This window comes from Penicillium subrubescens, assembly GCF_028828155.1.
Source record: "Penicillium subrubescens strain IBT 31985 chromosome Unknown utg000007l_segment0_segment0, whole genome shotgun sequence".
In the NCBI taxonomy this organism is placed as follows: Eukaryota; Fungi; Ascomycota; class Eurotiomycetes; order Eurotiales; family Aspergillaceae; genus Penicillium; species Penicillium subrubescens.
Genome location: NW_026643157.1, coordinates 1,501,873 through 1,528,072, shown reverse-complemented (window position 1 = coordinate 1,528,072; position 26,200 = coordinate 1,501,873). Strand labels below are relative to the sequence as shown.

Genomic DNA, 26,200 nt, shown 5'->3' with positions numbered 1-26,200 from the left:
TGCCGAAGAGGCGCGAGAAGATTATGAGCCTGCGATGTCCGCGAGGTTTAATAACTCGCTCGGAGGTTTCCGTGGAACTGGCTAGGGTTTGGTGGTCTTCTTTGGTTTCAGTCGGCGCTTTAGTGACCTGGGAAGTTGGGCTGTGACCTTTCTCGCCCCATTCGCTTAAAATGGACTTGGAAGATATAGTATGTGGATGGTCAGGGCCTAATTTTCTGTCGCGAAGTCGAACGCATTCGGCCATCAACTGCAAAGCGGCTGAATCTCGACCTGATGAGCGAAGGGTATGAGCTAGATTGGCCATGCTCGTTAGCGTGTCGGGATGGTCCGCACCGAGCTTCGTCTTGCTCGTCTCCATGACCTGCACGTCGAGCGGCTCTGCCTCTTCCCATCGGCCCTGGTCCCTATACGTCGACCCCAGATTGGCCATGCTCGTCAGCGTCGAGGGATGGTCCGCACCGAGCTTCGTCTTGCTCGTCTCTATGACCTGCACAAAGAGCTGCTCTGCCTCTTCCCATCGGCCCTGGTTCAAATGCGTCGACGCTAGATTGGCCATACTCGTCAGCGTGTCGGGATGGTCGACCCCCAGCTTCGTCTTGCTCGTCTCTATGACCTGCACAAAGAGCTGCTCCGCCTCTTCCCATCGGCCTTGGTTCCAGAACGTCGATGCCAGATTGGCCATGCTCGTCAGCGTGTCGGGATGGTCTACACCGAGCTTCGTCTTGCTCGTCTCCATGACCTGCACGTCAAGCTGCTCCGCTTCTTCCCATCGGCCCTGGTGCCTATACGTCGACGCCAGATTGGCCATACTCGTCAGCGTGTTAGGATGATCTACACCGAGCTTCGTCTTGCTCGTCTCCAGGACCTGCACAAAGAGCTTCTCCGCCTCTTTCCATCGGCCCTGGTTCCAGAACGTCGACGCTAGATTGGCCATACTCGTCAGCGTCGAGGGATGGTCTACACCGAGCTTCGTCTTGCTCGTCTCCATGACCTGCACCAAGAGCTTCTCCGCCTCTTCCCATCGGCCCTGGTTCCTATACGTCAACCCCAGATTGGCCATGCTCGTCAGCGTGTTAGGATGATCTACACCGAGCTTCGTCTTGATCGTCTGCATGACCTGCATGTCGAGCTGCTCCGCCTCTTCCCATCGGCCCTGGTTCCAGAACGTCGACGCCAGATTAGCCATCCTCGTCAGCGTGTTAGGATGATCTACACCGAGCTTCGTCTTGCTCATCTCCATGACCTGCACGTCGAGCGGCTCTGCCTCTTCCCATCGGCCCTGGTCCCTATACGTCGACCCCAGATTGGCCATGCTCGTCAGCGTCGAGGGATGGTCTACACCGAGCTTCGTCTTGCTCATCTCCATGACCTGCACGTCGAGCGGCTCTGCCTCTTCCCATCGGCCCTGGTCCCTATACGTCGACCCCAGATTGGCCATGCTCGTCAGCGTCGAGGGATGGTCCACCCCTAGCTTCGTCTTGCGAGTCTCCATGACTTGCACCTCGAGCTGCTCCGCCTCTTTCCACCGCCCCTCGAGTCGGTGTGCGTGCGCTAACATCGTAGTGCTGCGGAGGGTCTGTTCATCCTCCGAGCCAAGCAATAACGCTCTTTGCTTCTGCGATTTAGATGCCATATCCCTTAATTCCGCAAAATTGCCGCTTTCTCGCGCATACCATGCACCATTGTAAAGCAGCGTAGCCCATTTTCGTAGAGAGTCTTGTGATTCTGGTCGATGTGACACTGCTGACTTAACATGGGGAAAGAGTGACTGGCATTTCTCCCAATTTGCGTATTCGCCGGTCGGGAATTCAGCGTATAGATTGTTAATGAATCGTTTCTTCCACTCCTTGTCCTGGCCATGACTTTTCAACCACGTGCGTACCATGAGCTGCACTAGCCGATGCATTGTAAACACCATGTTATTTTCACTGATAGCAATGAAGGAATAGTCCCGGAGAGTTGCAATGTCGCTCTCGAAATCGTCTTCTAGGTCGCATTCAGACGAACTCTCCGTATCCTCTTCAACAAAGCTGTTCGCAATTCTCCCCGAAGCACCCAAACTTTTATGGGTTTTTTCTATCCCTTGGACCCGTAGAAGATCCTCTGGGATCCCCTGCCAGTCGAAAAAGCTCATGAGAGACAGTAAATCAGCCGCAGACTGTCTTCTTCGTCGGATATGGTCGAATGATATTTGCCATGTTAGTAGAATGGAGTTTTTTGCCTCCCAGTCTCGGTGCATGTGATTTCCCTCGTGATTGAGAAGCTTTGCGGCTCGACGATCACTCTGGCGAAGTTTTTCTAGGTATTGCGACACCGAGCAACGGGGTGAACGGACGGTTATATAGCTAGCCGCTTGCACAATCGCGAGCGGCATAAACTCGAGTTCCTCCACAAGCTCAACCAAGTCCGCTCTGTCTGGGCCTGGATCAAGCTTGTTCTGTATTAGATCTAGTGCCTCGGTCATATCCATTGGTTGCACATCGATCAGATTCTTAAGGCCGGCGATTTCCAACGCTATCCCTTTATTCCGGCTCGTGATAATGACGGAGCCATTCGAGCTTTTGAGAAGGTACCTTAGCAGTGGCTGTGTTGAAGCATGGTTTGGGGCGATTGCTTGGGCTTCCGTGCGAGTTGCCAATGGTTTGCGAAGGAGCTCGTCATCATCTACATTGTCCAGGACAAGAATCCATTCTCCAATATTTCCATCTTGCAACCAATTCCCGAAGAGTTGAAATATATTAGCCTTATGGTCTTGGCGCCCGGGAATCTGCGCGCGGTTGACAAGGTCGCGGAGACTTTCCTCGCAGCGCGCCGCAGTACTGGCATGAACCCAGAAGACCCAGGTGTCGGTCGATTGCTGTCGGACCCGATGGCAGTATTCGATGACAAGCCGAGTTTTCCTGCTGTAAAGTTAGCCTTGGACGAACAACCCTTCGGCCCGTGATGCCTAACCCAACGCCGCCAAGACCAACAAGAACTGTTTTGGACCCTGGGACCGATGATTTCTCGTGGATTTGATTAAGAATTCTATCCCGGCTGACAAAGTCTGGGTCATGCGGGAACGGCACGGTCGAAAATGGCTCTGGGCGGGTTTCAGGTCGATCTAACAGAGCATGCCGCTGTAAGTCGATCAAACCGGCCCTATCGTCAAACGCTTTCGGGAACCCACCTGCTGAAAGATTTATCACCCCATTGTTGATCCCCACCTGGGCGCCTGAGTTTCCATCGCCAAAATGCAGAGATTCCATACTCTAAACACAATACACAGTCATGTTTTGGACGGAAGAAAGATGAAGATCCCTCGTCAAAAGGACCCATCCTCAGCCTCACCATCAGGTGATCAAGGGCGCTAAGCGTTGCATGGGTTCGGCACTAAGTCAGCGCGGTAGACGATAGGTCGTTAAACGAACATGGGCCAGAGGTTTTGCTCAAGATCATATCTCGAAGTTCTTTAGTAGAAGTTCTCTGGTAGAAGAAGGTAGCTCCGGAGCCATTCTGTGTGTAGGTGTCCCGTGGTGGCGTTGAAGGTGATGTCGGGGGCTGCAATTACATATCTGGGAGATTGGAGACGGCAAGCGGGACACATGATTCAACGTATCTGTCTTGTCAGGTAATTTACATGTCCACTCTGACGAGTAGAGCTAAGCTGTGGCCTAGCCTAAGCGGGCCTAGTCAGATTAACCATCGTCTTGGCGGTGGGGCTTGAGATGGTTCCGCTGTGAAAAACGTGGAAGCCAATTTCGAATATTGCTGTAACACTACCTCAAAGAGCTGCCAATCAACTTGTTTACGAGAAAGTCATGTTTTTCCAGCATATTAGGAGAACGAATGACATCAGAAAATGTTGCACGGATATCAGACTATTATTGTCACATATGTATCAAACTAGCAGTGGCTTCTTCGAAGAGTTTTCCGTTTGTACCATGTGCGAATCCGCCGGTAATTCCGGAATGACCAGCAAGTCCACCGCAGAGGCGCTCCATCTCAGTTGATATAGCTTGCATTTCGTTCGTCGACGAGAACAAACTCCTACCGCTGGAAATCTGATCGGATCACTTGAGTGTCTTCTGTGATACCAGGCAGATCGATGGCCATGGCAGATCGTACATCGCAGCGATTTTATTGGCAGCACTTCTGCTTCATCGGGACTATAATTCTGGGATGGAAATAGTCTCGGAGCGTAGTCGTTGGAGTACGGTGGCGGCTGTTCCCTCGTCGCTTTCAATCTATGTCCATTAGAAATACAATACAAGTATACTCAAATAGCGAACAAGACTTCTAAGCACCTGGAGTGGATCCACAGACTTGTACCCAAAACCCAACGCATAGCGGTGACAAAAGGTGAAAAGTGGCGTTACAATATACAGTAGAACACAGTAAGTTTGTCCAGCCACAGTGCAGGTCCCCCTTAGACAGTGAAGTATTCTTGAATGATATAGAACTGCAAATGCGCCATGTTTTATCTCTCTGGGTACTGGAACACATCCCTGCGACTAGTCAAAAGGATATCTGCAGGCATCAATCCTTTAGAGCACCAAAAAAGCCCCTCCATTACATATCTGAGGAGGGGAATAGGAATTACTAAGCTGCAAACAATGGAAAACTTGGACAGTTGACTGGAGATCACACTAGTCAATCAGCGGGATCCATTTTGGTGGCTTCAAAAGTGGGAAGTGGATTACGATACGCCTATTGCTTATCCAGGTAAATTCTCTGTTTAGCTCCACGGAACCTGCGAATGAAACAGGACTGCGAATGCGCCGCAACCACTAAAACGGATCCCTGCCGATACTAATTTGGTTCCCTGTGAACAACATTTCCTAAAGCACGAAGAACATCTTAATATTGTATATCTGGAAGGAACTACCCGGCCGCCAACCCACGACTCTTGACAAAGGATTGGAGTTCACAGTTTCCAAGCATGGATCTTTTTTGGTGGTTGCAGACAGGGATCCGTTTTGGTGGTTGCAGACAGGGATCCGTTTTGGTGGTTGCAGGCAGGGATCCGTTTTGGTGGTCGCAGGGCAAGGTTCTGTTTTAAGTTAGTCGCAGAGCAGGCATCCAATAAGAAGCCACAATAGCCTAGAAGGTACATATTATACAAAATGGCCACACTGCGCGTCCCTCCATCAGGCCAGCAACTACTCATTATATCAGATCCAAGCTATTTACAGAAAAGGAGTAATTGGGTGATAATTGTACTTTTGACCCTATTTGAGATAATCGTTCTCAGCACTGCTAATGGCATGCAGGCTGATATGAATACTCATGGAAAATCTGTCATGGTGGATGTTGGTCCGCCATCGAACCAGAACTTGGAGTGTCGTGTTGATTTTCTTGTCAATAAACCGGTGCTCAGACTCAAACCCTTTCGGAGATTGCACGAAGCCCTGAGCCTCGTTCGTCAGGAAATAGACCTGTATCAGCAAGTCCTCCAAGCAAAAGGAAGCATCGCAAAGCTCTTCGGGCTCCCTCTTATTAGCACACGGTTTGGCGAACAGACCTTGTAAGAAGATATGCGAGATCTGACCATTCAAGACGCCTATCTATTTCTCCATATTCTGTCACTATATTCACACGCATTAATCCACCACGCCGAGGGAGAAGTGAAATGCTCCAACCGTACAGCATTAGCTCCACCCCGATAGAAGAGCTCTACTTGTTCCCGATATGCGGGTTTAAGGCGCCGGTTCATACTTGAAATTTACTATAAATCAAAGGAGAGTTCGCTCACAGTCCTACTCGAATACTTTGTACTGTATCCTTGGACAATTATACGATTTACTTTTACTATTTTACCATGTCTACCACGATGCCACTTGTTTTTTCGAATAAGGTGAAGCATTACTTGCCAGAGGAATGGTACGAGCATATTCTCAATACAAGCCAAGACTACGAATCTCTTCGCGTCGTCAGTCTAACCCGAGTCAAAAATCTTGACTCAGCTTGGGGCCATGAATACATACAATTCATCGTTGAGGATGAATTGTCAAATGAACGAGCGCGTGTTTATGCGGAGCGTGGAGTACCAAAGAGTAGCATCGACGTCATTACCACGAGTGTCAATCCAATCACCTTTGGCCGTGACTCGGTGGATGGAGTGACAATTGGCTTTGATGAAAAGGGCGAAAAAGGCCGATGGAACGGTCCACATGACCTTCCTCTCCCTTTAGAGTCTTACATTTACACCGACAAGAAGCCCAGCTTCATTAGCCTCGCCGAAACCATCTCGCGAGTGAGCAAAAATGGGAGGACGTACAAACCTATTGGTAATAACTGCTACTGGTTCGCCTATACCGCAATGAATGATTACGGGGGAAAGAACAAAGGGACCCCTATAACGGTCTATGCCACCATAGGCGGGAGGGGCGGTGGTGGATTGCGTGACATAATCTCGTATCATAAAGCTTGGCTGCATAAAGAGTACTATAGGGTGAGTAATGCTCTTCAACTCGCTTTTATAATTTGAAGCACCCGACACTAATATATTCCTCGTACAGATAGACGCGGAGAGCTTCAACAAAGAGCGCAGAGATGGGGGTCTATTGGACGCATTATCGAAAGCGACTGGAATGGAAAGCTCCATGTGATCAACTCCGCCGACAACACTGAGAAGCTTGTGACTTCACTTCAGCGGCAGGTGGTAGTCGACATGACAGAGCAGGCCTGTTCCGAAGCCCAGAAAGATCTGACTGCATGCTACAAGGTCAGCCTGTGCGGATCACTGAAAATGTTGGTTTGGACTAAATTATTTTCAGGTTGCTAGGAAACTATCGTCAATAACGTCTATAGACAGGTAGTTGAATGGCATATTGTCGCGAAACTTCCCAGTGTTTTTGAGCCCGTTCTTGTGAGTGGATGCGAGACTGAAGATTTGCTTCGGATGGCCGCAAAACCCCCAAGTCAGCCTTCACCGTGACGAAACACGTTATCTTCAGGAAGTTTTGGAGCAAAGTCTTGAGGATGCCGGCGTTTGATTGTGGTCATCGTTGGCTCTAGGTATGGTTCTCTTAAGAAGTTTTCCCTTGCTCTTTTCGCGAAAGTGGGAGCCTTAATCGGTGTTCATTTTGTTCTTGTTCCTGTACTTGGGCCATATTTAAGACTTGGTCCTTTATTTTGTGTTGCTCATCTAGTAATTCGAATCTGGTCCTATGTGTATGTTAATGGATTTTGTTCCGATATTCCATTTATCCCGTCACGGCTAGGATGCTTCCAACGTTTTTCAAAACGTGAGGAATCAGGTTTCCGTCCGTTTACTCTGGTGGTCCCGCTAGTGAAGTGGCATATGCCGTCCATAAAAACCGTGAGCGTTATGGTTTACTCACTTCGTGACGTCTAGACAGCCTCACGTGGGATAGGTTTCAGACTCCAAGAGCCCCAGCTACGGCCTCTCGCACGATGCTCTTAAACAGAACACGCCGTTTGACAGTTATATTTAAGTTCTAGGTAAAGCATCAGCGGTAATATAAAGCCACGCGGTCAAGCTACGTGAACAATGAACTGCATACTAATGTATTTGACAAATATGAGAGTTAGAGACCTAACTAGAAGAGGTTTTTTGGATATGGATATTCTCTAACGGTACTCAATTTCTAGTCCAAGGCCTAGCGTCCTGTTTGGTTTGTAAAATAGAATAAGAAGTACTTGAGATTCTAGAGTGGTTACAAACCGCTCTCTCAGGAAATCCTACTAGTCCTTAGATTTTATACTAGTAAAAAAGAATCCGTAGTCAATTTATTCAAAACAAATGTTATGTTATTCATATATAACCGACCGTTCCTCCATAGGCGCCCTAGTAACCGAGCGGAATAGACGCTATCGTGAATTCTCTTGACTGAGTTAACAGCGGCCTCTTAATTGGAAGGAAATCCAGCCTTTAGGTTATCGTAAGAGGATGACGGATAATTCAGCTCGTTCTGGACTTGCTCCAGAGCGCAGACACCGCCAAATTTATTAACAACCTAAGGGAAAAATGTTCAGTAAGTAAACAAACCCCCTAGCTAACGACAACCCTGCAAGGAGAAATAGCTGGATCAGGCACATACCGTTTTTATCAAGCTATCAGAGCCTTTCTTGTCCCCACTGCTTTCCCACCACATCCCCCCACCCAAACCTTTTGACATAATATACTCTGCTTTCTTTCGTGCAACTTGAGGGTCATCATAGCTAATCATCGTCCGTTGCGACGAATCATAACTATAGCTAGCTATAGGTTGTTCAAGGTAGCTAACCTCTGCCCCAGGCTGGGGTAGCGCCTTGTAGTCCCACACTCCCTTCTCCCAGCTACCGCTTCCAACGCCGGTGTAAGAAGTACCAGGCCCATTAGTGTTCAAAAATGAGCGCCCATAGAGTGGCATACCTATAACAATCTTGCTGGCGGCTACTCCTTGCGAGATATAGTATTTGACGGCCTGGTCAGTGTTAAAGGGCGTGCTAGATGGGTTGCTAGTCGAAGCATAGATACTGGCGTCATGGCCAGCGGTGGTATCCCAGCTACCGGAGTAGTCATAGGCCATAAGGTTCCAGAAATCAAGGTATTTGTCCATGTCTGATATATGGAGTTTTTGATAGTTTGCTGGTCCTGTATCTGGATCAGAAACGAAGCAACGAAACTATAGGGCTAGAAGAATATACCAGCTGGGCATGCAACGCTAATCAGGAAGTGATAATTTCTGTCTTCTGTAGCGCTGTATGTGTCTAAGCTCTTATTTTTCTGTCAGTTCGAGCCTAATAAGGGGTAGGGGAGTTGCTATGGCATACCGAGCGTAATTGTTGAAGCGTTGCAACCATATTATCTGCCTGTGTTTCATCCGCAGGATACTAGGTGTCTATTAGTATTTCTCTTGTAATAAAGATCAATATTTTGCCGATCTTACTTCCCAATCAATGTCAATACCATCAAAGCCAAGGTTCATCACTAGATCTTTAGCGGAGGAAGCGAAATTTGCACGGCCCGTGGCGGTGTCGAGGGGCTTCGCAAAGTTAGCTGAATAGGTCCAACCGCCAATAGACAGTAGGATCTTGAGATTTCTATTCTTCTTCTTGAGCAGGAATAGCTGTTTCGCACATCCATAAACGTTATTTCCAGTATCAGCCCATGAATCAGTAGTATAGTGCTTCTCTATGTCGGCCCAAGAATCCGAAATATACACTATTCCGGTATCTGGATGGACGTTAGCAAATGCATATAGCACATGCGTTAGTTGGTCGGCCGGGAGGTCCTGAGGATTGAAGTTACGACCATAGATCGCCTAATATGCCCAGTCAGTGGTTCTGGGTGATTTTATTCTGGTGTTGTTATTGCGCACTGACCCAGTTGACAAAGTAGGCGATGGAGCGATAAGCATTGGTGCGGCGAATATCAAGCTCGGTAGTATTAACACTCTCAGAGACTAGATTTGCAAGCGCTCCTGTGAGGTATGCTAGGCCTAGTATAAGAAGGTGGACAGACCGCATAACTAATGAAGGTAGATTATTCTTGAAGGGAGGGCGTGTTATCGAACCAGCGATAGCATAACAGAGGCAGCAGACTGAGGACGAATATTTATAGTCAAAAAATTCCACATCTTCCTAACAATAGCGTCTCGTCTTTACAATCCTAGAAAAAATTGGGTGTCGGACGCCAGAGAGAGCAGACTACCCGCAACCCTATTTCGCGATAATCTGACTCTTTCACGGCGGGCGGGCGGGGTCCGTGGGGTCAGTGAGTGAACCAAATGGTGTCGCAGCCTTCAGACTACAACTGTTACCAGTCTCCCCTGAACTAAGGTTGCCGTCTTCCCTGTCACCGTGATCCTTGTACTCAATTTACTCTATTAAATGATTACTCACTCAACTAGACAAGGGGTCCGTTTTGGTGGTCGCGGCGATTAAGTAGCTAGTGTTGGAAGTGTTACCCTTCAGCCACTCGGAGAATGCGGTGGCTATACTTTTTCAATAAATTACAAGGTGTGATAACATATTATATACCTGTGTGGGCTTTTAAAGAAATAAAAGGCGTGTGTCCCCCTCTTCCACGGTCTTAGTTGCTAGCTAATACTCGCTGTACAAGTCAAACCAAGCCCCGTTACCTGGCCCCCCGTTACAACCTCGGACCCTCACCTTACCGGTATAATGGCTAGTGCTTCTCGTGGATCGCAGGGGAGGAAATCACTTCGACAAAAAAGAGACCGGCGCAAAACAAGCCTAGAGAAAAAGTCACACGAGTTTAGCCAGATTTGCGGGGCAGATGTATGTTTAGGCATACGGATTCGAGATTCTGGGCAGGTCTTTATCTTCAGCGCGGATCCATCTGGATTTTGGTCGTTCCTTCGCTCTCAGCTAGTATGTCACGGCAAAGTATCTCCTGCGTTCTAAGTCTTCTCACCTTTCTAGGGCTCCTATTACCCGACACCAGTTCAAAGAACCGAAAAGGATCTCTAGCTTTCCCAGCATCACTCCTTGATTGACTGTTTAATTATATAGTCATCAGAGCAGACCTATTTCGATCGGGAAAAATTGTTTCCGGCAGTAATCGATTGGTTTCACTTCGATCAGTTCTGAGCATTCCCTGGTGACCATCTACCTCAGAGAATTTTGCCGCTACTAGATATACCATCTTCAGAAAATCTATTTTCTAATGTACTGTACTGTACAGTGCGGCTCGAAATCAGTTTCACATCTTCATTTCCTTCGATTCTTTCTCGAGTTCTATATTTGTAATACGCTAGTATATTATCAGTTTAGCAGCCCTTAAGAGCGTGAAACGCAGGTTTAGACAAGCCACGTGATTGTTTTTCTTGTATTGTGCTAAATTTTAGGATAGGGACCAAAACCCATAATTTGCTTGACTTGCTCTCCATAGCCACTGCCACTACTGCTCTGGGCCTCCTTCTCCTTCAGGATCCGCTCACAATTTATCCAAATCCAGCGCCGGTTCCTCAGCCCCTTAAACTCAAGGTTCTCGCCCTCTGACTCCCGCCCTGGAGACGCATAAAATTCCTCCAGAAAGCGCAGAAGCCGGTCAAACTGGACTCTACCATTCGCTGTTCCACCGCCTTGGGATAATATGACAGCCCTAACTCGGGGCTCCCAGTCGGACAGGACCATGGCAATATCACTGCACACTTCTGTAAGTTGGAAAAAAAACTACTAACAAAATGTGACTAATTCGTGTGATTGCCTTAGTACAATCGGAAACCTCATTGAATCACGCCTGCCTACGGGATCTACGAAAAACCAACCCACATGATAACAAGGACCGAATCGAGAAAACCAGCGGGGGTTGGTTAAAGTCTCATTTAGATAACCAGCAGTTCAAACAATGGCAAGACAACCAGAGTACCCGGCTCCTCTGGATCAGGGGTGATCCTGGAAAAGGCAAGACAATACTCCTGTGCGGTATCATCAATGAATTAACCCAATCAATTGAGGATAATCCGAATATATCCTTATTTTTCTGTGAAGCTACCGACGTGCGAATCAATCATGCTACGGCCGTTCTTCGTGGCTTGATATATTCACTGATCAAGAAACAGCCCATCTCCTCTCCCACATATAGAGCCTGTACGACCACGTGGATACCCAACATCATGATATGTAGTTTCATTAGAAGATAACCGCCCGGTTGTCCGACTGTGGTATTGCCTTTTTCAAGTCGGGTAGTGACAACAGACAATCTGTAAAAGAATGAGAGCTTGTTGTTGTCCGAGGGTAGCATATTCCAAGTAATAGATGGATACTTAAATTATTTAAATCAACTTTCACCTGTGGAGGATCCCGCACATCAGGTAGGAACGCGGCCAGAGGATGGATACAGCCTAATTTTCTCCATAACTTCATTCACCTGCTGTACATCTTCGTCGGAATCAAGCCAAACTGCACCAAGAATAGCTTCCACGGTAGTAGCCAATGTGCTATCTGGTACACTCCTTTCTAGGTCTGGTCTTTGGTGGATAAATCTCTGCAAATCCAAGGCTCTAGCCATAGAGGTTAACTGCTTGTTGCAGGCGTAAGTCTGAAGCTGGCATGTCCCTTGCTCTGTGTATATTAGCCTGATGCCTATTATGGAAGGATAAATATACCTGTAGTGTTGCCTTCATGGTACCAACGACGAAGCAGCATAAGGTCGAGAATTTTGTCTCCTAGTAAGGCCAGCCGCTCATTCCCTGCAGATGCTAGTCCAGACTCTTCCAGAGCCTCCTCCATCAAACCTTGGTCATGGAAATGATGCCCGATCACTTTCTCAAATTCTGGATTCAATTCTTGTCCCATATTCTTTATATTGATTGTAGTTTGTAAAATTCAAAATGTTCACGACGTTTTTGAAAGTCATCGTTAGCTATATAGAATATTTAATGGGCCTTCCGGAATAATGACGTTGGTATGAGCATGAGGCGAAAAGAAACCGTCGTTCGTATTCGGTAACTTTTTTTTAATCCATGGTTGATGTGGCTAACTAAAGTGTGCCACCCGTTTTAGCCTTTCAGACCTAGAGAGATTAGCTGTTGGCCCGTTATATCTTTGTTAGGCGCCAACGGCGCGGTGATGGTGGTCTCGCCGGATTTGAATTTTGCACAAACATGCCAACCTACCACAGCAGAGCATGCCCCGGTGCTCGAAATACGAAACCACTGGGGCTCAATAATTAGGGAAATCGAACAGACAAGGTAACTATTGAAACAACATAAGATGAAGGGGCATATGGACATACCTAGCACAGCAGTACGCAGCTGAGTAGTGCTTGGTCGATGACATTTCTTGATACAGCCAGTGCTATGGGCAGACGGCTGGACTAATGGTAAGAAAATCCGTCGTACTCCTACTATCCCATCCTGACGGCTGAAAGGCTGAGAAGACTGAGGTAGTGGCATCAGATGCGAGGATAATGATCGTTGTGGGCGTGTTTACGACGCTGGTCGTGATGGTAGTGAGTTGGAGGGCTGAAGTATACCCGCTGGGCTGCATGTATAGAGTTTCAGTGCCGTAGCCATGACGCTCGTTGCGACGGTTGTCATCAGTAGAGCAGGGAAAGAAGCGCTATCTTCCCTGGGCTGTTGGGCAGGGCCCCTTCCATCATTCGGCTCTTCTGCTCTTCAGCGCAGATCTTGTCTCCGCACCGCTGTCAAGATTACTAGTACTGGGCCAAAATGGAGAAAGGATGCAGGGAAATCCGAGATAGGCATGCTCTGTAATTTTGTTGTCCATACCCTGGACCCTGAATGCTGCTGGCCTTGGGCGCTTCCGGGATGTTTGAGTTGCATAATCATCATGTGATATAACACACTTCAAACAAACCTTTTAGTAGGCTCTCACGTTGGAAAAAAAACTTCACTTTGTCCCTCATCACTTCGACTCATTAGCCGCTGTTGCTCCTGAAATTAGTAGGTAGGACTTCGGTCTTACCCCGTCAATTAGCTAAGAAGGGAAGAAAATAGAAGGAACGAGGTCTGGGGCATCATTGGCTGCACCACTCGTGATTAATGTTAAATAGTACCTCTCGAGGAAACCGGCTTCAGGAGAGGGCATAGAGGTGTCTGATATATCGAATTTATAAATGAGTTCACGCCTGAAATTATTGTAACCTATGTATGGAAGAATGCATACATAATTCTCGAAAGAACTTTGAATATATACAAGGGGATTTTAGTCTAAAGAGCAATCATGTCATTCAGCGGTTGCACCAATTTCAAAACGTACGGTAGCAGAAAGGCCTAAGTCTTTAATCTATGCTTCTCATGAGCATGCCTCCTTAGACCATCTTCATGCTCCACTGACATTTTGCAGTACTTGCAGTGACGGTCATCCAGATGTGTAGTCCTAAAGTGACGAAGAAGATGTTTATGCCGAGAATATTGTTTCATCCGACGGTCTTCCGATTCTTCTAGGTTTCCAAAACATTGGAAGCATCCTAGTGGTCGGGCGGCGGCCTGGATATGCTTTTCTGCTCTTCGTAAAGCATCGTCGCGTGGCAAACGTGACATAGGGATCTGTGTAGAAGCTGGTGTAGGGGCGCTGTGTGGTGCAAGACTATCACGACAGGTGGGGTTCTTCGGTCTTCGTCCTCGTCGAGGCCCACCTTCTCGCACACGGCAGTACATACGAACGGCTTCAACTGCCTCGTTGCGCCGCTTCCACTCCCGCTCCAATGACAACGAGGTCGGCCATGTCATCAGCTTTTCCAAAAGAAAAATCTGCTCTGGCAGCATGTTTTCCTCAGCTACCAAACGCTCCTTGGTTTTGTCGTCATGAACTGCTGTTCCCGCAGCAAGCTGTCGCTGAATATCCTCGACTGCTTGACTGCTATCAAATTCTTCCCGGACACGCTTGCGAAGATTGTAAAGGAGCCGACTGCGTGTGTTGATTACATCCCTCTTGAGTTGTTCATGCCGATCCAGTTCAGTGCGGCTCTTCTTGCGGCTTTGTTTCAGACTGAGAGCAAACCTGTCACGTTTGTAGATCGCGTCTTGCAGCTCCGGCATTGTTTCAACACTAGCTTTCTGAGCATCAGTAAGTTCGCGAGGCCGTCGTGTATCAACCCATCTACCCATCCGAGTGACAGCTCTCATCATCGCTGTGTCAGGTTCCAGACCTCGCATCAAGGCCTGCATGTCTGTACCGATGCGACGTGGGAGATAATGGTTCAAAAACGTTCGAGTACTGGCGTGTTTCATGATCAAGTTTTGTTGTGCGTCGCTCACGAGTCCTTTACCTGCTTAGTTCTCCTTTCTTCTTTCATCCAATGATTAAGAGCTAAGTGACTTACTACTTTGGTTGAGGATCGTCCCACCACCGTAACGGTTGCAATGTGTGTAAAGATTCGGAAAGCCGGCAATTTCCCCGAAAGTTTGATACTGCTTTCCTAGAGCTGTGGATGAGATCGGTTGATCTCGCACAATCTGAATAACGCCGCGAGTTGCCACAACCTTACAGAATACATAATGATCTGCCTTCTCGTGTTTCAGGGGTAGTTGTAGCTGCTGCCGGCCATCTTCTAGCCAAAGTTTCCTTAGGTCGTCCCGGGATCTTATTGCAGGGGCACGGAAAGCGTCGTCGTCGAAGAGAATACCCAGTAAAAACTCATGCGGGCTTAACATAAGCGAGGGATCATGGATGATCTCAGGAATAATGAAAGTGTTGCTGTTTAATGTCAGTTGTGTGTATCTACAGAGAGCAACTTATCATATAGAAAGTGTTCATCAACCCATACCCTTGTGTCACACCAAGATACTTTTTAGCAAACTCGTAGGTGATCTCCAGTAGAATACGGGGCGGCCCCCCTTTTGGATCTCGTTGGATCGAGCACTGTATGTGTTTGTATTGAAGCATTCTCATTGCACTGATTCGATTCACCGTAAAGCAGGCCATGAGATTGTAGAGGCATTGTTGCATTCGTTGAAGTCCAATATAGAACCGCTTTTCCATCGTACGGAGAACCGCTTCTTGCAAGACAACCACATCCTCAATATATAGCGGTGGCTTCTCTTTTTCATCGGTGATCAACCCTTTCGTTTTCACAATCTTCCGAATGCTCTTCAGAAATCATTCCGTCAGTACTATGTTCATTACAAGAATATTCAAGTCTAACCTTTCTCATTCTTCGTGCCAGATCATGTGGCATTGAGTCCTCGTTGGCTTTCTCGTAATAGCGAAGAAAGTTCTTCCAATACGTACCAAGAGTACTAGCCCTCCGGATACCTTTTGTCCGTCGCCTATCCTGACCCCGCTCTACTCGAAGTAGCCAGTAAAGAAACTTAGTAAACTCTCTCTTTCCTGCCCCCCGAAGGGCGTTCTGAGGCTCATTCCATCTCGAATTGGGAGAGATATACTGTTTTTGATGCTGTTTCCGACAGAATCTGGGCACTAGTTAGGCAATGGATTACAGAGAATATCCACCGGTGGACTTCGCTTACCTTTCCCAACGATTCTTAATAAAAGCAATCTGAGTCTTCGTACCTTCTGCATAGCCATCACTATCGCTATCAGATGAAGTGTTATCCGTCTCGATATCTGGATCTGTTGTCGAATCCCCCACGTCAGCGTCGCTTAAGCCTGCGTCATTCTGCCAGCCTTTGACCGTTGTCATGTTGTCTGGCTGTATTCCTAGTCTGGGCTTCTTTTTCTGCCTTGTGTAGCGAGTCCGACTTCCTCTGTCATCATCGGATGTAGAGCTAGAACCGATTGATAACCTTCGGTTACGCCCACGTTTATGAGCGAGGAAAATTCGAGAGTTGCGTCTACCTGACACTGAAGGACGCTCCGGAGTTGGCATATTGGTTTCAGATTCTGCGTCACTTTTCTCGGACTCTGTGCAAGAGGATTCGAAGTAAGGGCTTCCATGACCAGATCGACGCTGTTGCCTAATCATCTTATCGTGTCGTTGGCAGTGATCGGAGCGACCTGCAATGCGGGGAGATACCGAGAGGGAGGAAAACTAGCCTTGGAGGTCAAGTGTGGCAGTGGAGTATGGATTTGAGTATAGTTGGGAGGAAAGGGAATATATCTCAAAAAGCATAGGCGTGTACTATTTATATTGGAAAAGCCATAGCCCCTACTACTAGATACGAGCGGACCAATTGTTTTTTTCTATCTCCGTCTCCGACTGGGGCCACGCATTGAAAGGTTTTGACGTTACAGGAATCGGCAAGAAATGGGAGGTGAGCCGAGGGTGCGTACAGGTGAGCGCTAGGTTGGCTCTAGGTGAGGGCGGGTGAGAAGCAGGTGAGCGCTGGGTGAGAAGCAGGTGAGCGCTGGGTGAGAAGCAGGTGAGAGCGGGGTGATAACAGGGTGATAGCCAGGTGGGTCATGGTCGAGGCGCTGTTTTGCCACCAGGCGTGGGGCTTGTCGGGTGGGTCGCGGGTCCGATAGCGCGTGCGTGGGCGTGTCGCTTTAGGGCCGTGGCATGAAGCCCCTGGGCCGACAACGCCATTTTCGGCGTCAAACGACGCCAATTCTGGCAGCTCCGGCCCAAACCGAAATATACAAGTAGGATAGTTTGATATTAAGCCCCGAGCATGAAAAGAGTATTTTGGAGTGAATAACTATCATATGGCTAGGGTATAGAATATTGCTCGAGGCTATCACAGGGGACTTTTAGTATGTTACCTGTAAAAAATTAGGAGGGTCGAATCATAACACGCAGCATGAGCTCGTGCGTCTCTGGCCTCCCATAGTACGAGGGCATAATTTATACAGTAGTTGAGACTGTCGTAGTAATAATGGTAATAATCAGGGCCCTCGAGCATCAAAGGGAGAGAGACTACTCCGTGGAGTACTACTGTTACTGTTCGGTTGACCGGGGGATGACCGGAGTTAAACCCACAAGGTGGCAAGTCCCCCGTGTGTTGCCGACGGCTACCCGCAATGGCCCGTCATTGGCCCGCGAAAAGTTTTCGGAATTGAAGGGGACCCATCCCTTTCAAATCCTTTCCTCCTTTCTCTCTCTCACCACTCCAAAAAAATAGCTTCAATTCAATCTCCTCTCCTCTCCCCCCATCCCTCTCATTACACACAATGGCTGCCGTCACCGCTCCCCAGGATGCCCCCAAGCAGGGCCTCGCCCTCTACAGCCGCTTCGCCTTCGCTGGTGCTGTGTGCTGCAGTGTCACCCACGGCGCCGTCACTCCTCTTGATGTGTAAGTCGAAGCTCACAGCCATTGACACAAACTATACACAAAGAACTTCATCTAACCGTGTGCGCATTCTCCTCACAGCGTCAAGACCCGTATCCAGCTCGACCCTGCCACCTACAACCGTGGTATGATCGGTGGTTTCCGCCAGGTCATCCAGAACGAGGGTGCTGGCGCTCTTCTCACTGGTCTCGGCCCTACCGCCGCTGGTTACTTCCTCCAGGGTGCCTTCAAGTTCGGTGGTTACGAGTTCTTCAAGCAGCAGGCTATCAACCAGCTCGGCCTTGAGACCGCCACCAACAACCGTACCGCTGTCTACCTTGCCTCCTCCGCCTGCGCTGAGTTCATGGCCGACATTGCCCTCTGCCCTCTCGAGGCCACCCGTATCCGTCTCGTCTCCCAGCCTTCCTTCGCCAACGGTCTGTTCGGTGGTTTCAGCCGTATCATGAAGGAGGAGGGTATCGCCGGCTTCTACTCTGGATTTGGACCCATCCTGTTCAAGCAGTAAGTCAGCTTGTTCGATTTTAACTGGGCGCATTCGTTGCCGATGTGTCCGCTATATTGCGCGAATTCTCTTTCTAACATGGCATCTTTGATAGGGTCCCCTACACCATGGCCAAGTTCGTCGTCTTCGAGAAGGTTTCCGAGGCCATCTATGCTTCCGTTGACAAGAACAACATCTCCGACGGTGCCAAGACTGGTATCAACTTGGGCTCCGGTCTGATTGCTGGTCTCGCCGCCGCCATTGTCTCCCAGCCCGCCGACACCATGCTCTCCAAGATCAACAAGACCCCCGGTGCTCCCGGCGAGGGCACTGTCTCTCGTCTGATCAAGATCGGAAAGGAGCTCGGCCTCCGTGGCTCTTACTCCGGTATCGGTGCTCGTCTCTTCATGGTCGGTTCCCTTACCGCCGGTCAGTTCGCCATCTACGGTGACATCAAGCGTGTCCTTGGTGCCACTGGCGGTGTTGAGATCGGCAAATAAATTATTCGAGTTGTAGAATGAGGAGGATCATAGAGACTACCCTTAGATTTTTTTTCACGTTTCCCCCTTGTCCATCCCCAACGTCACGATGTACAATACTTTGTCTCAGTTTTCCTTCAAAAACATGCTCGGTTTCCTTTGTCTCAATCGACCTTCCACGCTTGATTTACGAGTAAACATCGTCTACAGGGCACAGAGCTTGCTCCCGTGAAGTGGATAGCAAAGTGCATAGGTCACTTACCTTACCAGACCAAAGTCTTCTCGCCAGACCTTAATGATATTGAGCTTTAGACTAACGGCCGAAGTACAGAGATCAGAAGACAAGCCGCAAACCTGAAGCTGTCTCATACCGCCGCTCGTGGCCCGGTTCAATTCATGTTTCCACCGTGAGACATCACAACACGTATCGAAACCTGGGATTCTATCAACATGTCAGCATATTTCCGATGGGGACTTTCGCTCGAGCAATTCTCACCTCAAAGTCGGTCAGATCAGCAAGCTCGTCATACTCCGACTGAGGTCCAGCCCCTCCATGATTCGCAGCAGCCTGCGCATCTCTCCTCTTATTCCGACGAATCAGCAGCAGCCGCAGAAAAATAGCCAGGACAACTTGAGCAGACGCACAGGCAAGAATGACTTTGCAGCCCGTCTGGTACAGAGGCGCCTCCCTAGCCAAAAATGCGTGAGGGCCAATAATATTGCCGACACAATAAGCCAAAAAAACCAGAGCCACACCGGTAGATCGCTTCGTATAGCCTCCCAGATTCGTTGCCGGCATCTGCAGCGATAGCACCAGAGAACATACATATGCGCCGACGATATAATATCCGAATAGCACGCCTACCTTGTTGGTTTTGTGGGATAGTTTCCACATCAAGCATGTACCGATGATTGTGGGGATCAGGTAAACTGGCATGATGATGGTGCGAAAATTGCGAAAGCGTGACGCGAGGAACGTTCCACTCAGAATATAAAAGACTTGAAATGCGCCTAATGGTATTCCCAGTGCACACGTCTTGAGAGAATCATTAGTCAAGCCTCTGATGATGAGTTTACCAAAGCTGGCAATGCCACCATTAATGATCTCATTGCAAAGGGTGAAAAAGAACAAGATCCAGACTTGGGGGTCAATTAAGGCCTCTCGAATTTGATACCACTTGATTTGGTGGTTGATAACACCGGTTCTGCCGAGACGACTGCGGCTGATCAAGAGAGCCTTGTCTTCGAGGTTGAAACGCTTTGCAGAGATGATATCGTCTGGGAGGAAGAGGAACATGACGACTCCCCAGGCCACGGTGACACCTCCCAGAATGAGGTAAATGGCTCTCCATACTGCGATAGTGTGGATTTGGCCAATGCCGAAAGTCAGGATACCACCAATGATTGCACCCAGTCCGTTGCAGCTATAGAAGATGCCTGCACGGAAAGGTTGTTGATCGCGGGTATACCACATGCCGACTATCATCATGAAGCAGGGTGTAATAGGGGCTTCGAAGATACCCAGCAGGAAACGGCAAATCGCCATACCAGTGAATGAGGAGCAAGCAGCAGTTATCATCAGCATGGAGCCCCAAGCGACAACGTTGCCCGAAACCACTTTGGCAAGTTTTGTCTTCTGTGCAAGAATATTCCAGGGATACTCGGCAACCAGATATGCTAGGTAGAAGATACTGGCTAGCCAACTGTACTGATTACTGGACATGTGGGTTGACGTGAATAGATCGAAGACGGCGGAGTAGGCCAGGGCTGACTTGTCGATATACTGCAGGACATAAGTCCCTGCAAGCAGTGGGAGCAGGACAAGGTCAACCTTGCGCACCAGTGACTTGTTTCGCCCTTCATCATTCAGAAGTCCCTGGATAGTGTCTTGAGTGAAGCCGTGCTCATGAAGAAAGGCTCCACCCTCGTCGAGGTTTGCGATGGTGCCGACTTGGAGGTCCTTTTCGTCTTCATTGTTGCTGATAGATCCTTTCTCTATTTTACTTTCCACCATGGCGAGGTTGTGAAAATTGGTAATGATTAGAAACTAGAAAAATGCGCAAGACTAGAAGGTTGACTCAAATTTCAGACCCCTTTCAGACTTCCCACCCACGAACAGCCACTCATTGATATACTCCAAATCACCTTCCATGCCCAGAACTATCCATGCGGGGAACCCTGCTGCAACGGATTCTGTCCGACGGCGGTAGATCTAGGAGATAAACTTTTGTGCTTCCTCCTATGATAATGGAAGTTCGTGATAACCCTATCTACGACTGCTCACACGGAGCGGAAGATGGCCGGTAGGTACCAACGATAAGAATCGATGATCCGTTATGGGCGACCCCGTAAGTCTGTTATCTACGTCTACACTGTCCAGCAGTTGCCGCTAATTTTTCGCCTTTTGGCTTGGTTAGGATGACTGTAACACTTCGAGGAAATCTACTGAGAAATTCATCATGAAGGCAAGCGGCGAGCTATATACCTCGCTACGCAAATTCACGACTATTCTTGGAACCAGAATCAAACAAACTAACGACGCGGGGATGTAAGTACACTAGTTTGAGCTCTGTTTTCTAATCTCTTCCCATATTCTTATCTCTTGGTCTTTGATTGCTGCTGTCTCAGGTCTCCACTCATGCCTCCACCCAGAGCTTCTCCCCACACGGAACTACTTTTGTTTACCGAAATACAGACGCCCCCTCATCCTCACAACTCATAGGTCTTTTTAACTCAGCAGCTAACCAAGGGTGTATCTGATCAGGCCGCAAGAAAAAAAAATCATGGCTGCTTCTAGCACTCGCCCCTCCGTGACTCTGCCTCAGGGCCAGGTGATAGGAATCCAAATCAAGGAGGAATTCCCTGTCACTCTCGATGCCTTTTTGGGAGTTCCGTACGCACTTCCACCTGTTGGAGAACGACGATTTAAGCCGGGATTCAAGGTAGCAGAATCTACCGAAACCATTGATGCGTCAAAATATGGTCCGGCTGCTCCGGGTAAGGCCTTGCTTGCTGGAGGACCAAAACTCGAGCAAAGCGAAGATTGCCTTACTGCAAATATTTTCCGGCCACCTACAACGAGTGAAGCGAGCAAGTTGCCTGTCGCGGTGTACATTCATGGAGGTGCATTTAATCGAGGGTCGGCTACAATGCATGACACAGCCTCAATGGTTGCTTGGTCCGAGTCGCCGTTCATTGGGGTGAGCTTCGGTTACCGGATTGGTGCATTAGGATTCTTGCCCTCCAGTTTGTCGAAGAAAGAAGGTGTCCTGAATCTCGGGCTACGTGATCAAGTCCATTTACTTGAATGGGTGCAAGAGAACATTGCCAAGTTTGGAGGTGATCCTGGCAATGTGACACTGTTTGGCCTATCGGCTGGAGCGCATTCGGTAATCCTCCTCCCATTTGAGACCTCGGTATAGGCGATTTCTGACTATAAAGTAGATAGGACACCATCTTTTGAATTACAAGGAGAATGCACAAGCTCTTTTCCACCGTGTCATCATGGAATCTGGCTCGCCTACATCCCGCGCAGTTCGTCCCTATAATGCAAAGATACACGAACAACAATTTCAAGACTTCCTACGTGAGGTTGGCTGTCCGACTGACATACCCGAGGATGAAATATTCCCTTTCCTCCGGTCTCTGCCTAGTGCAACTGTGACGAATGCCCAAACAAAGGTCTTCGACAAATACAATCCTTCCCTTCGGTGGGCATTCCAGCCTGTGATAGACGATGATATCATTTATCGCAAGCCTTTAGATGCCTGGAAATCCCAGCTCTGGAACAAAGTACCGATCATGACGGGCTTTACCACCAATGAGGGAAGCATGTATGTGGACAAGAAGATGTCCGATCCGTCGCAGTTCCGCAGATTTTGGAAAGACCTACTCCCTGAATTGTCGGTTTCGGATCTGGATACAATTGACAGGCTGTACTCTGATCCAAGTGCAGACCCAGCGTCGCCGTATGTCGAGGACAGAGAAGGTTGTGGCCTCGGTCCTCAGTACAAGCGTATTGAGGCAGCGTATGCTCACTACGCATATGTTGCGCCTGTCCGTCAGACAGCTGATTTTGCCTCCTCTCAAGGTGTACCCGTTTACCTATACCACTGGGCTCTTCCAAGAACAGTGGTCAACCGAGCAAACCATGGGGATAACATGTACTATGAATCCTATAATAAGAGCATAACAGGAGTTTCGGAGTCACAGAAGGAGCTATCAGGAACTCTCCATGCCTATTTGACTAGTTTTATCACCCAGGGCAATCCGAACGCTATCAAGGGCCGCTGCTCACAAAGGCCTGAGTGGGAGGCCTTTGTGCCTGATGAGCCATGCGTGATGACCTTTGGACAAGGTAATGAGGAACTAATTGGGGGCTCCACGGCTCCTCCGGCAAAGTTTGTCAAGGATCAGTGGGCGAGGGAACAAACTGAATTCTGGTGGTCCAAAGTTCCGATTTCACAACTCGCTTGAAGGTCAGTAGTACTTTTGGGATTTGCTTTAAATGATAAAATATAGAAAGCTTCATATGATTCCTTTCACCGTCTTTCTAGATGTTCTTCAGGATCAGATCAACTTCAGCATCAGCCACATCTAGTATATGCTCCGGCGGATAATGAGGCATCCAGCCAATCTCGCGTCCGTGCTGAGCTTCGAGAGTACATTTTCCACCCAAAAAGAGCGAAACCATATCCTTTGGACACCCAAGCGCCCTGCCCATTTCCTCTTGAGCCGAGTCGTCCGCCAGATTCACCTTGTCTGTTTCAATCACATTGCGCTGCGCCAGAGTCTGCGCCATTGCACGGTAGATATCATTCCATGGCACACTTCCGCTTGCAGCCAAATAATACCCATTCCGTCCGTATCCAATGTTCTTTCCATTTAATATCCCTCTCAAAATTTCCAGATAGAGATTGGCGGTATCTGCGACATGACTGACAGGCCAGCTCTAAACTTCAGTCAGACCATGTGAAGAAAGGAGCCGGAAACATGACAAGACACGTACAAACTCTCCGCTATCAGGGCGATAAACTCGTCCAAGAGCTTTAGCAGCTTTGACAATGGCGACGGTCTGAATTGATATCGGATTCCCGAATCCTTCCCCTTCACCATACACAATGCATGGTACGAAGATGTAACTTTTCACGCCATGTGCGTCCGCTGTGTCTATCACGTTGTTGTTTGTTGATAGAGCCTAAAATTCATCAGTCTATTGTAAGATAAGATGTTTAATGGAACAAACCATTTGAGCCACGCCGTATTTTGGAACAGAACTTTTCTGCAGGCCATAGAGCTCGGGGTCATTGTCAAGGATGGGCCGATCCGTTGGAAGTCCAGCATGGTTGCTGAATATCTTAGCGCCGGACGTATGCAAGAAGTGGACCTCTTTTCCAGTTCTCTCCTTCACTCCTGCAAGTGCTTTTATCATGGGAATTTGAGACACCGAAGTCATGGCGTCAACCAGAAAGTAGACCACGGTGATTTCATTCTCGATTATGGCAGTCCTTATGCTAGCTTCTTCTTTGATATCGAAGGAGATAGGTTCAGCGCCATATTTTTTGACAGCTTCACCTTGCTCCTTAGTGCGGACGAGAGCGTAGAGCGTTCGGTAGGGCGGAAGCTTAGCTCTTTCCCAGCGGGCGAGGATGGTTCCACCTAGATACCCGGAAGCGCCGGTGATGAGGATATTATGCGACATTGTGACAATGGCGTCTGTATGGAATTAAGCAAGTCCAAAGCCAACTATTTATATGATTCAAAAATCTCAACTTTTTGAAATGCAAGCCTAGATGTTATCTAACATCGCTTTGACAATTTGTCAGCGTAGAACGGCTTCTTTTATAACTAATCAACCCAGCGGGCCGAGCTCCGCGTGGTAAGTTATCCGCTCACGGCACGGTTATATGCAAGGATACGTAAGTGGGTCCTATCGTCACAGGAGGTTTCCATTGATCAGTGTAGGAATTGCATCGAACAGTTCTAATGTCGCTGCTTCTTCTTCCAAGCCTGTTCAGCTCAACGAGTTTCGCAAGGCTTCTCCTATCTAATCTTCAAGAAATTCATGCTGCTAACACACGCTTGAGCGACCTTACGAATTACTGCACGTTCGCCTCTTGATCGTCGTGGAAAACGGTCGTCCCCCAGTTTGGACGATTGAATCGCTTTCCTCCTAGTGTTGTAACCAAATTGTCAATCTGCGCGGTCTCATCGTCGTCCATATGAAAGCATTTCTGTAGATTGGATGCAATTCGTGTCGGATTCGTGCTTTTAGGGATCACACTCCAGCCCTTTCTCACACCCCAGCTAAGCAAAACATTTCCAGAGCTGCAGCCTCTCTTCTTGGCGATTGTGTTCACAATTGGATCCTCATGAAGCGTACTTCCACTGCCACCTAGTGGACCAAATGCTGTCTGGTGAATACCGTGTTGTTGACACAGTGCGTTGAGCTTCTTTTGGGGAAGCAATGGTTGTATCTCTGTCTGATTCACGGCCGGGATAACTTTACAGCTACCAAGGAGCTTGCTCATATTGACTGTCGAAAAGTTAGCTACCCCAATATCCTTTACTTTTCCAGTCGCGAGTAGCTTCTCCATCTCGCGCCAAGTGTCGATGAAGTCCCAATCAGGGTCGTGGACGGTGCGATCCTCTTTTCCATATGTCTCGGGAGTAGTAGAGGTAGGTAATGTGACGGGCCAGTGCATAAGATAGAGGTCGACGTAGTCTAGGCACAAGTCATCGAGAGATTTCTGAAGCGCTGATTGAATGCGGCGGTGATCAGACGACCAGCTGGTTTCGAATCCACTATGTTAGCCTCAATATGGCAATGGGGTATGTGATCATACAGTTTTGTCGTTACAAAATATTCACTCCGTGGTACTTGGGTAGTCTTGAATATCTGCCCTATTTCTGCTTCATTTCCGTCTGTTGCTCTTTATCAGTCTCCTGGCCATTGTCAAGTCTCGGTAGTAAGTAGAGACTCACATAAAGGAGCACAGTCCTAATGAAGAATAAAAAGGTCAGTAAGTATCACGAATGCGCCCTTTCTTGCGGCCCGACGTACAAAGTGTCTATATCCTGCTTCAAATGCAGCTTGAACGGCTGCAGCTGCCTCGCCGGGGCCAGCCTTCCAGGTCCCAAAGCCGATCGCGGGGATCTTTGCCCCGGTGTTTAAAAAAAAGTCCTTCGTCTGAATTATCTCTGCCATATTGAAAATCAATTGAAGAAAACCTGTGTCTGGACTAAAATTGAAGCAGTTAGGTGTTTTTTTGAAGTTATCTCGAGAGGCTCTTAGTACCCCGTTAGAAGCTGGGCGATTTGTCGGAGAGAAACCCGATATCAGCTCAGTGCCTTTTTCCCCTCATTTCATGCATCGGACTCATTCCGTTACAGCTAGGAAACCAATGATAGTCCTTTACAGTGGGGTTCCATTAACTGAAAGTCCGATAAATTTCTACCATCATTGCATCAGTTACAACTTGAACAATAGGCCGTGAAATGACGTTTGACCGGTCGCAAAGACAAATGTGAATTACATTCATACAATTTGAATTGCATTCATACATTCAAGTGGGCGTTTCTAAAGAGAGAAAATCGAGCTTGGCTAGTTGGACCGTTTTGCTGGCCTCTGG

The 26,200-nt window shown here is 48.2% G+C and overlaps 10 protein-coding genes across 10 annotated transcripts; 5 read left to right on the top strand and 5 right to left on the bottom strand.

Annotated features, from left to right (window-relative positions):
* Positions 1 to 170: 170 nt before the first annotated feature.
* N7473_010321 (uncharacterized protein) lies at positions 171 to 925 on the top strand (the record flags this gene model as incomplete). Its single annotated transcript, XM_057156260.1, has 3 exons — positions 171 to 188; positions 314 to 526; positions 566 to 925. 3 exons carry the CDS (start codon positions 171 to 173, stop codon positions 923 to 925), a joined length of 591 nt encoding a protein of 196 aa, XP_057004915.1.
* Positions 926 to 952: 27 nt separating this feature from the next.
* N7473_010320 (uncharacterized protein) lies at positions 953 to 1,471 on the top strand (the record flags this gene model as incomplete). Its single annotated transcript, XM_057156259.1, has 1 exon — positions 953 to 1,471. The coding sequence occupies one exon, from the start codon at positions 953 to 955 to the stop codon at positions 1,469 to 1,471; it is 519 nt and encodes a 172-aa protein (XP_057004914.1).
* A 1,125-nt stretch (positions 1,472 to 2,596) lies between these two features.
* On the top strand, positions 2,597 to 2,944 carry N7473_010319 (uncharacterized protein; the record flags this gene model as incomplete). The annotated part of the gene is made up of 1 exon (XM_057156258.1): positions 2,597 to 2,944. One exon carries the CDS (start codon positions 2,597 to 2,599, stop codon positions 2,942 to 2,944), a length of 348 nt encoding a protein of 115 aa, XP_057004913.1.
* An 8,770-nt stretch (positions 2,945 to 11,714) lies between these two features.
* On the bottom strand, positions 11,715 to 13,159 carry N7473_010318 (uncharacterized protein). The gene is made up of 3 exons (XM_057156257.1): positions 12,692 to 13,159; positions 12,063 to 12,611; positions 11,715 to 12,018 (listed from the first exon to the last, which is right to left on the bottom strand). Exons 2-3 carry the CDS (start codon positions 12,250 to 12,252, stop codon positions 11,765 to 11,767), a joined length of 444 nt encoding a protein of 147 aa, XP_057004912.1. The 5' UTR covers positions 12,253 to 12,611; positions 12,692 to 13,159; the 3' UTR covers positions 11,715 to 11,764.
* A 353-nt stretch (positions 13,160 to 13,512) lies between these two features.
* On the bottom strand, positions 13,513 to 16,462 carry N7473_010317 (DUF3435 domain-containing protein). Its single transcript, XM_057156256.1, has 5 exons — positions 15,891 to 16,462; positions 15,566 to 15,833; positions 15,188 to 15,510; positions 14,744 to 15,117; positions 13,513 to 14,683 (listed from the first exon to the last, which is right to left on the bottom strand). The coding sequence occupies exons 1-5, from the start codon at positions 16,343 to 16,345 to the stop codon at positions 13,692 to 13,694; spliced, it is 2,412 nt and encodes an 803-aa protein (XP_057004911.1). The 5' UTR covers positions 16,346 to 16,462; the 3' UTR covers positions 13,513 to 13,691.
* A 960-nt stretch (positions 16,463 to 17,422) lies between these two features.
* N7473_010316 (Mitochondrial phosphate carrier protein) lies at positions 17,423 to 18,737 on the top strand. The gene is made up of 3 exons (XM_057156255.1): positions 17,423 to 17,612; positions 17,691 to 18,110; positions 18,206 to 18,737. Exons 1-3 carry the CDS (start codon positions 17,491 to 17,493, stop codon positions 18,588 to 18,590), a joined length of 927 nt encoding a protein of 308 aa, XP_057004910.1. The 5' UTR covers positions 17,423 to 17,490; the 3' UTR covers positions 18,591 to 18,737.
* A 277-nt stretch (positions 18,738 to 19,014) lies between these two features.
* On the bottom strand, positions 19,015 to 20,583 carry N7473_010315 (putative MFS transporter; the record flags this gene model as incomplete). The annotated part of the gene is made up of 1 exon (XM_057156254.1): positions 19,015 to 20,583. The coding sequence occupies one exon, from the start codon at positions 20,581 to 20,583 to the stop codon at positions 19,015 to 19,017; it is 1,569 nt and encodes a 522-aa protein (XP_057004909.1).
* A 769-nt stretch (positions 20,584 to 21,352) lies between these two features.
* On the top strand, positions 21,353 to 23,045 carry N7473_010314 (putative extracellular lipase; the record flags this gene model as incomplete). The annotated part of the gene is made up of 2 exons (XM_057156253.1): positions 21,353 to 21,958; positions 22,014 to 23,045. The coding sequence occupies 2 exons, from the start codon at positions 21,353 to 21,355 to the stop codon at positions 23,043 to 23,045; spliced, it is 1,638 nt and encodes a 545-aa protein (XP_057004908.1).
* A 76-nt stretch (positions 23,046 to 23,121) lies between these two features.
* N7473_010313 (NAD-dependent epimerase/dehydratase family protein) lies at positions 23,122 to 24,270 on the bottom strand (the record flags this gene model as incomplete). The annotated part of the gene is made up of 3 exons (XM_057156252.1): positions 23,122 to 23,520; positions 23,578 to 23,766; positions 23,815 to 24,270. 3 exons carry the CDS (start codon positions 24,268 to 24,270, stop codon positions 23,122 to 23,124), a joined length of 1,044 nt encoding a protein of 347 aa, XP_057004907.1.
* Positions 24,271 to 24,667: 397 nt separating this feature from the next.
* On the bottom strand, positions 24,668 to 25,776 carry N7473_010312 (uncharacterized protein; the record flags this gene model as incomplete). The annotated part of the gene is made up of 4 exons (XM_057156251.1): positions 24,668 to 25,358; positions 25,415 to 25,493; positions 25,554 to 25,569; positions 25,633 to 25,776. The coding sequence occupies 4 exons, from the start codon at positions 25,774 to 25,776 to the stop codon at positions 24,668 to 24,670; spliced, it is 930 nt and encodes a 309-aa protein (XP_057004906.1).
* Between the last annotated feature and the right edge of the window lie 424 nt (positions 25,777 to 26,200).

Bases quoted from the DNA above. Each gene is read 5' to 3' on its own strand.
- N7473_010318 (XM_057156257.1), bottom strand. From the start codon at position 12,252: ATGGGACAAGAATTGAATCCAGAATTTGAGAAAGTGATCGGGCATCAT. The intron at 12,019-12,062 runs GTATATTTATCC...TAATATACACAG, and splicing joins CCATGAAGGCAACACTACAG to AGCAAGGGACATGCCAGCTT.
- N7473_010317 (XM_057156256.1), bottom strand. From the start codon at position 16,345: ATGATTAGGCAACAGCGTCGATCTGGTCATGGAAGCCCTTACTTCGAA. The intron at 15,511-15,565 runs GTTAGACTTGAA...TGATTTCTGAAG, and splicing joins TGGCACGAAGAATGAGAAAG to AGCATTCGGAAGATTGTGAA. The intron at 14,684-14,743 runs GTAAGTCACTTA...AAGCAGGTAAAG, and splicing joins GACGATCCTCAACCAAAGTA to GACTCGTGAGCGACGCACAA.
- N7473_010316 (XM_057156255.1), top strand. From the start codon at position 17,491: ATGGCTGCCGTCACCGCTCCCCAGGATGCCCCCAAGCAGGGCCTCGCC. The intron at 17,613-17,690 runs GTAAGTCGAAGC...TTCTCCTCACAG, and splicing joins GCCGTCACTCCTCTTGATGT to CGTCAAGACCCGTATCCAGC. The intron at 18,111-18,205 runs GTAAGTCAGCTT...CATCTTTGATAG, and splicing joins GGACCCATCCTGTTCAAGCA to GGTCCCCTACACCATGGCCA.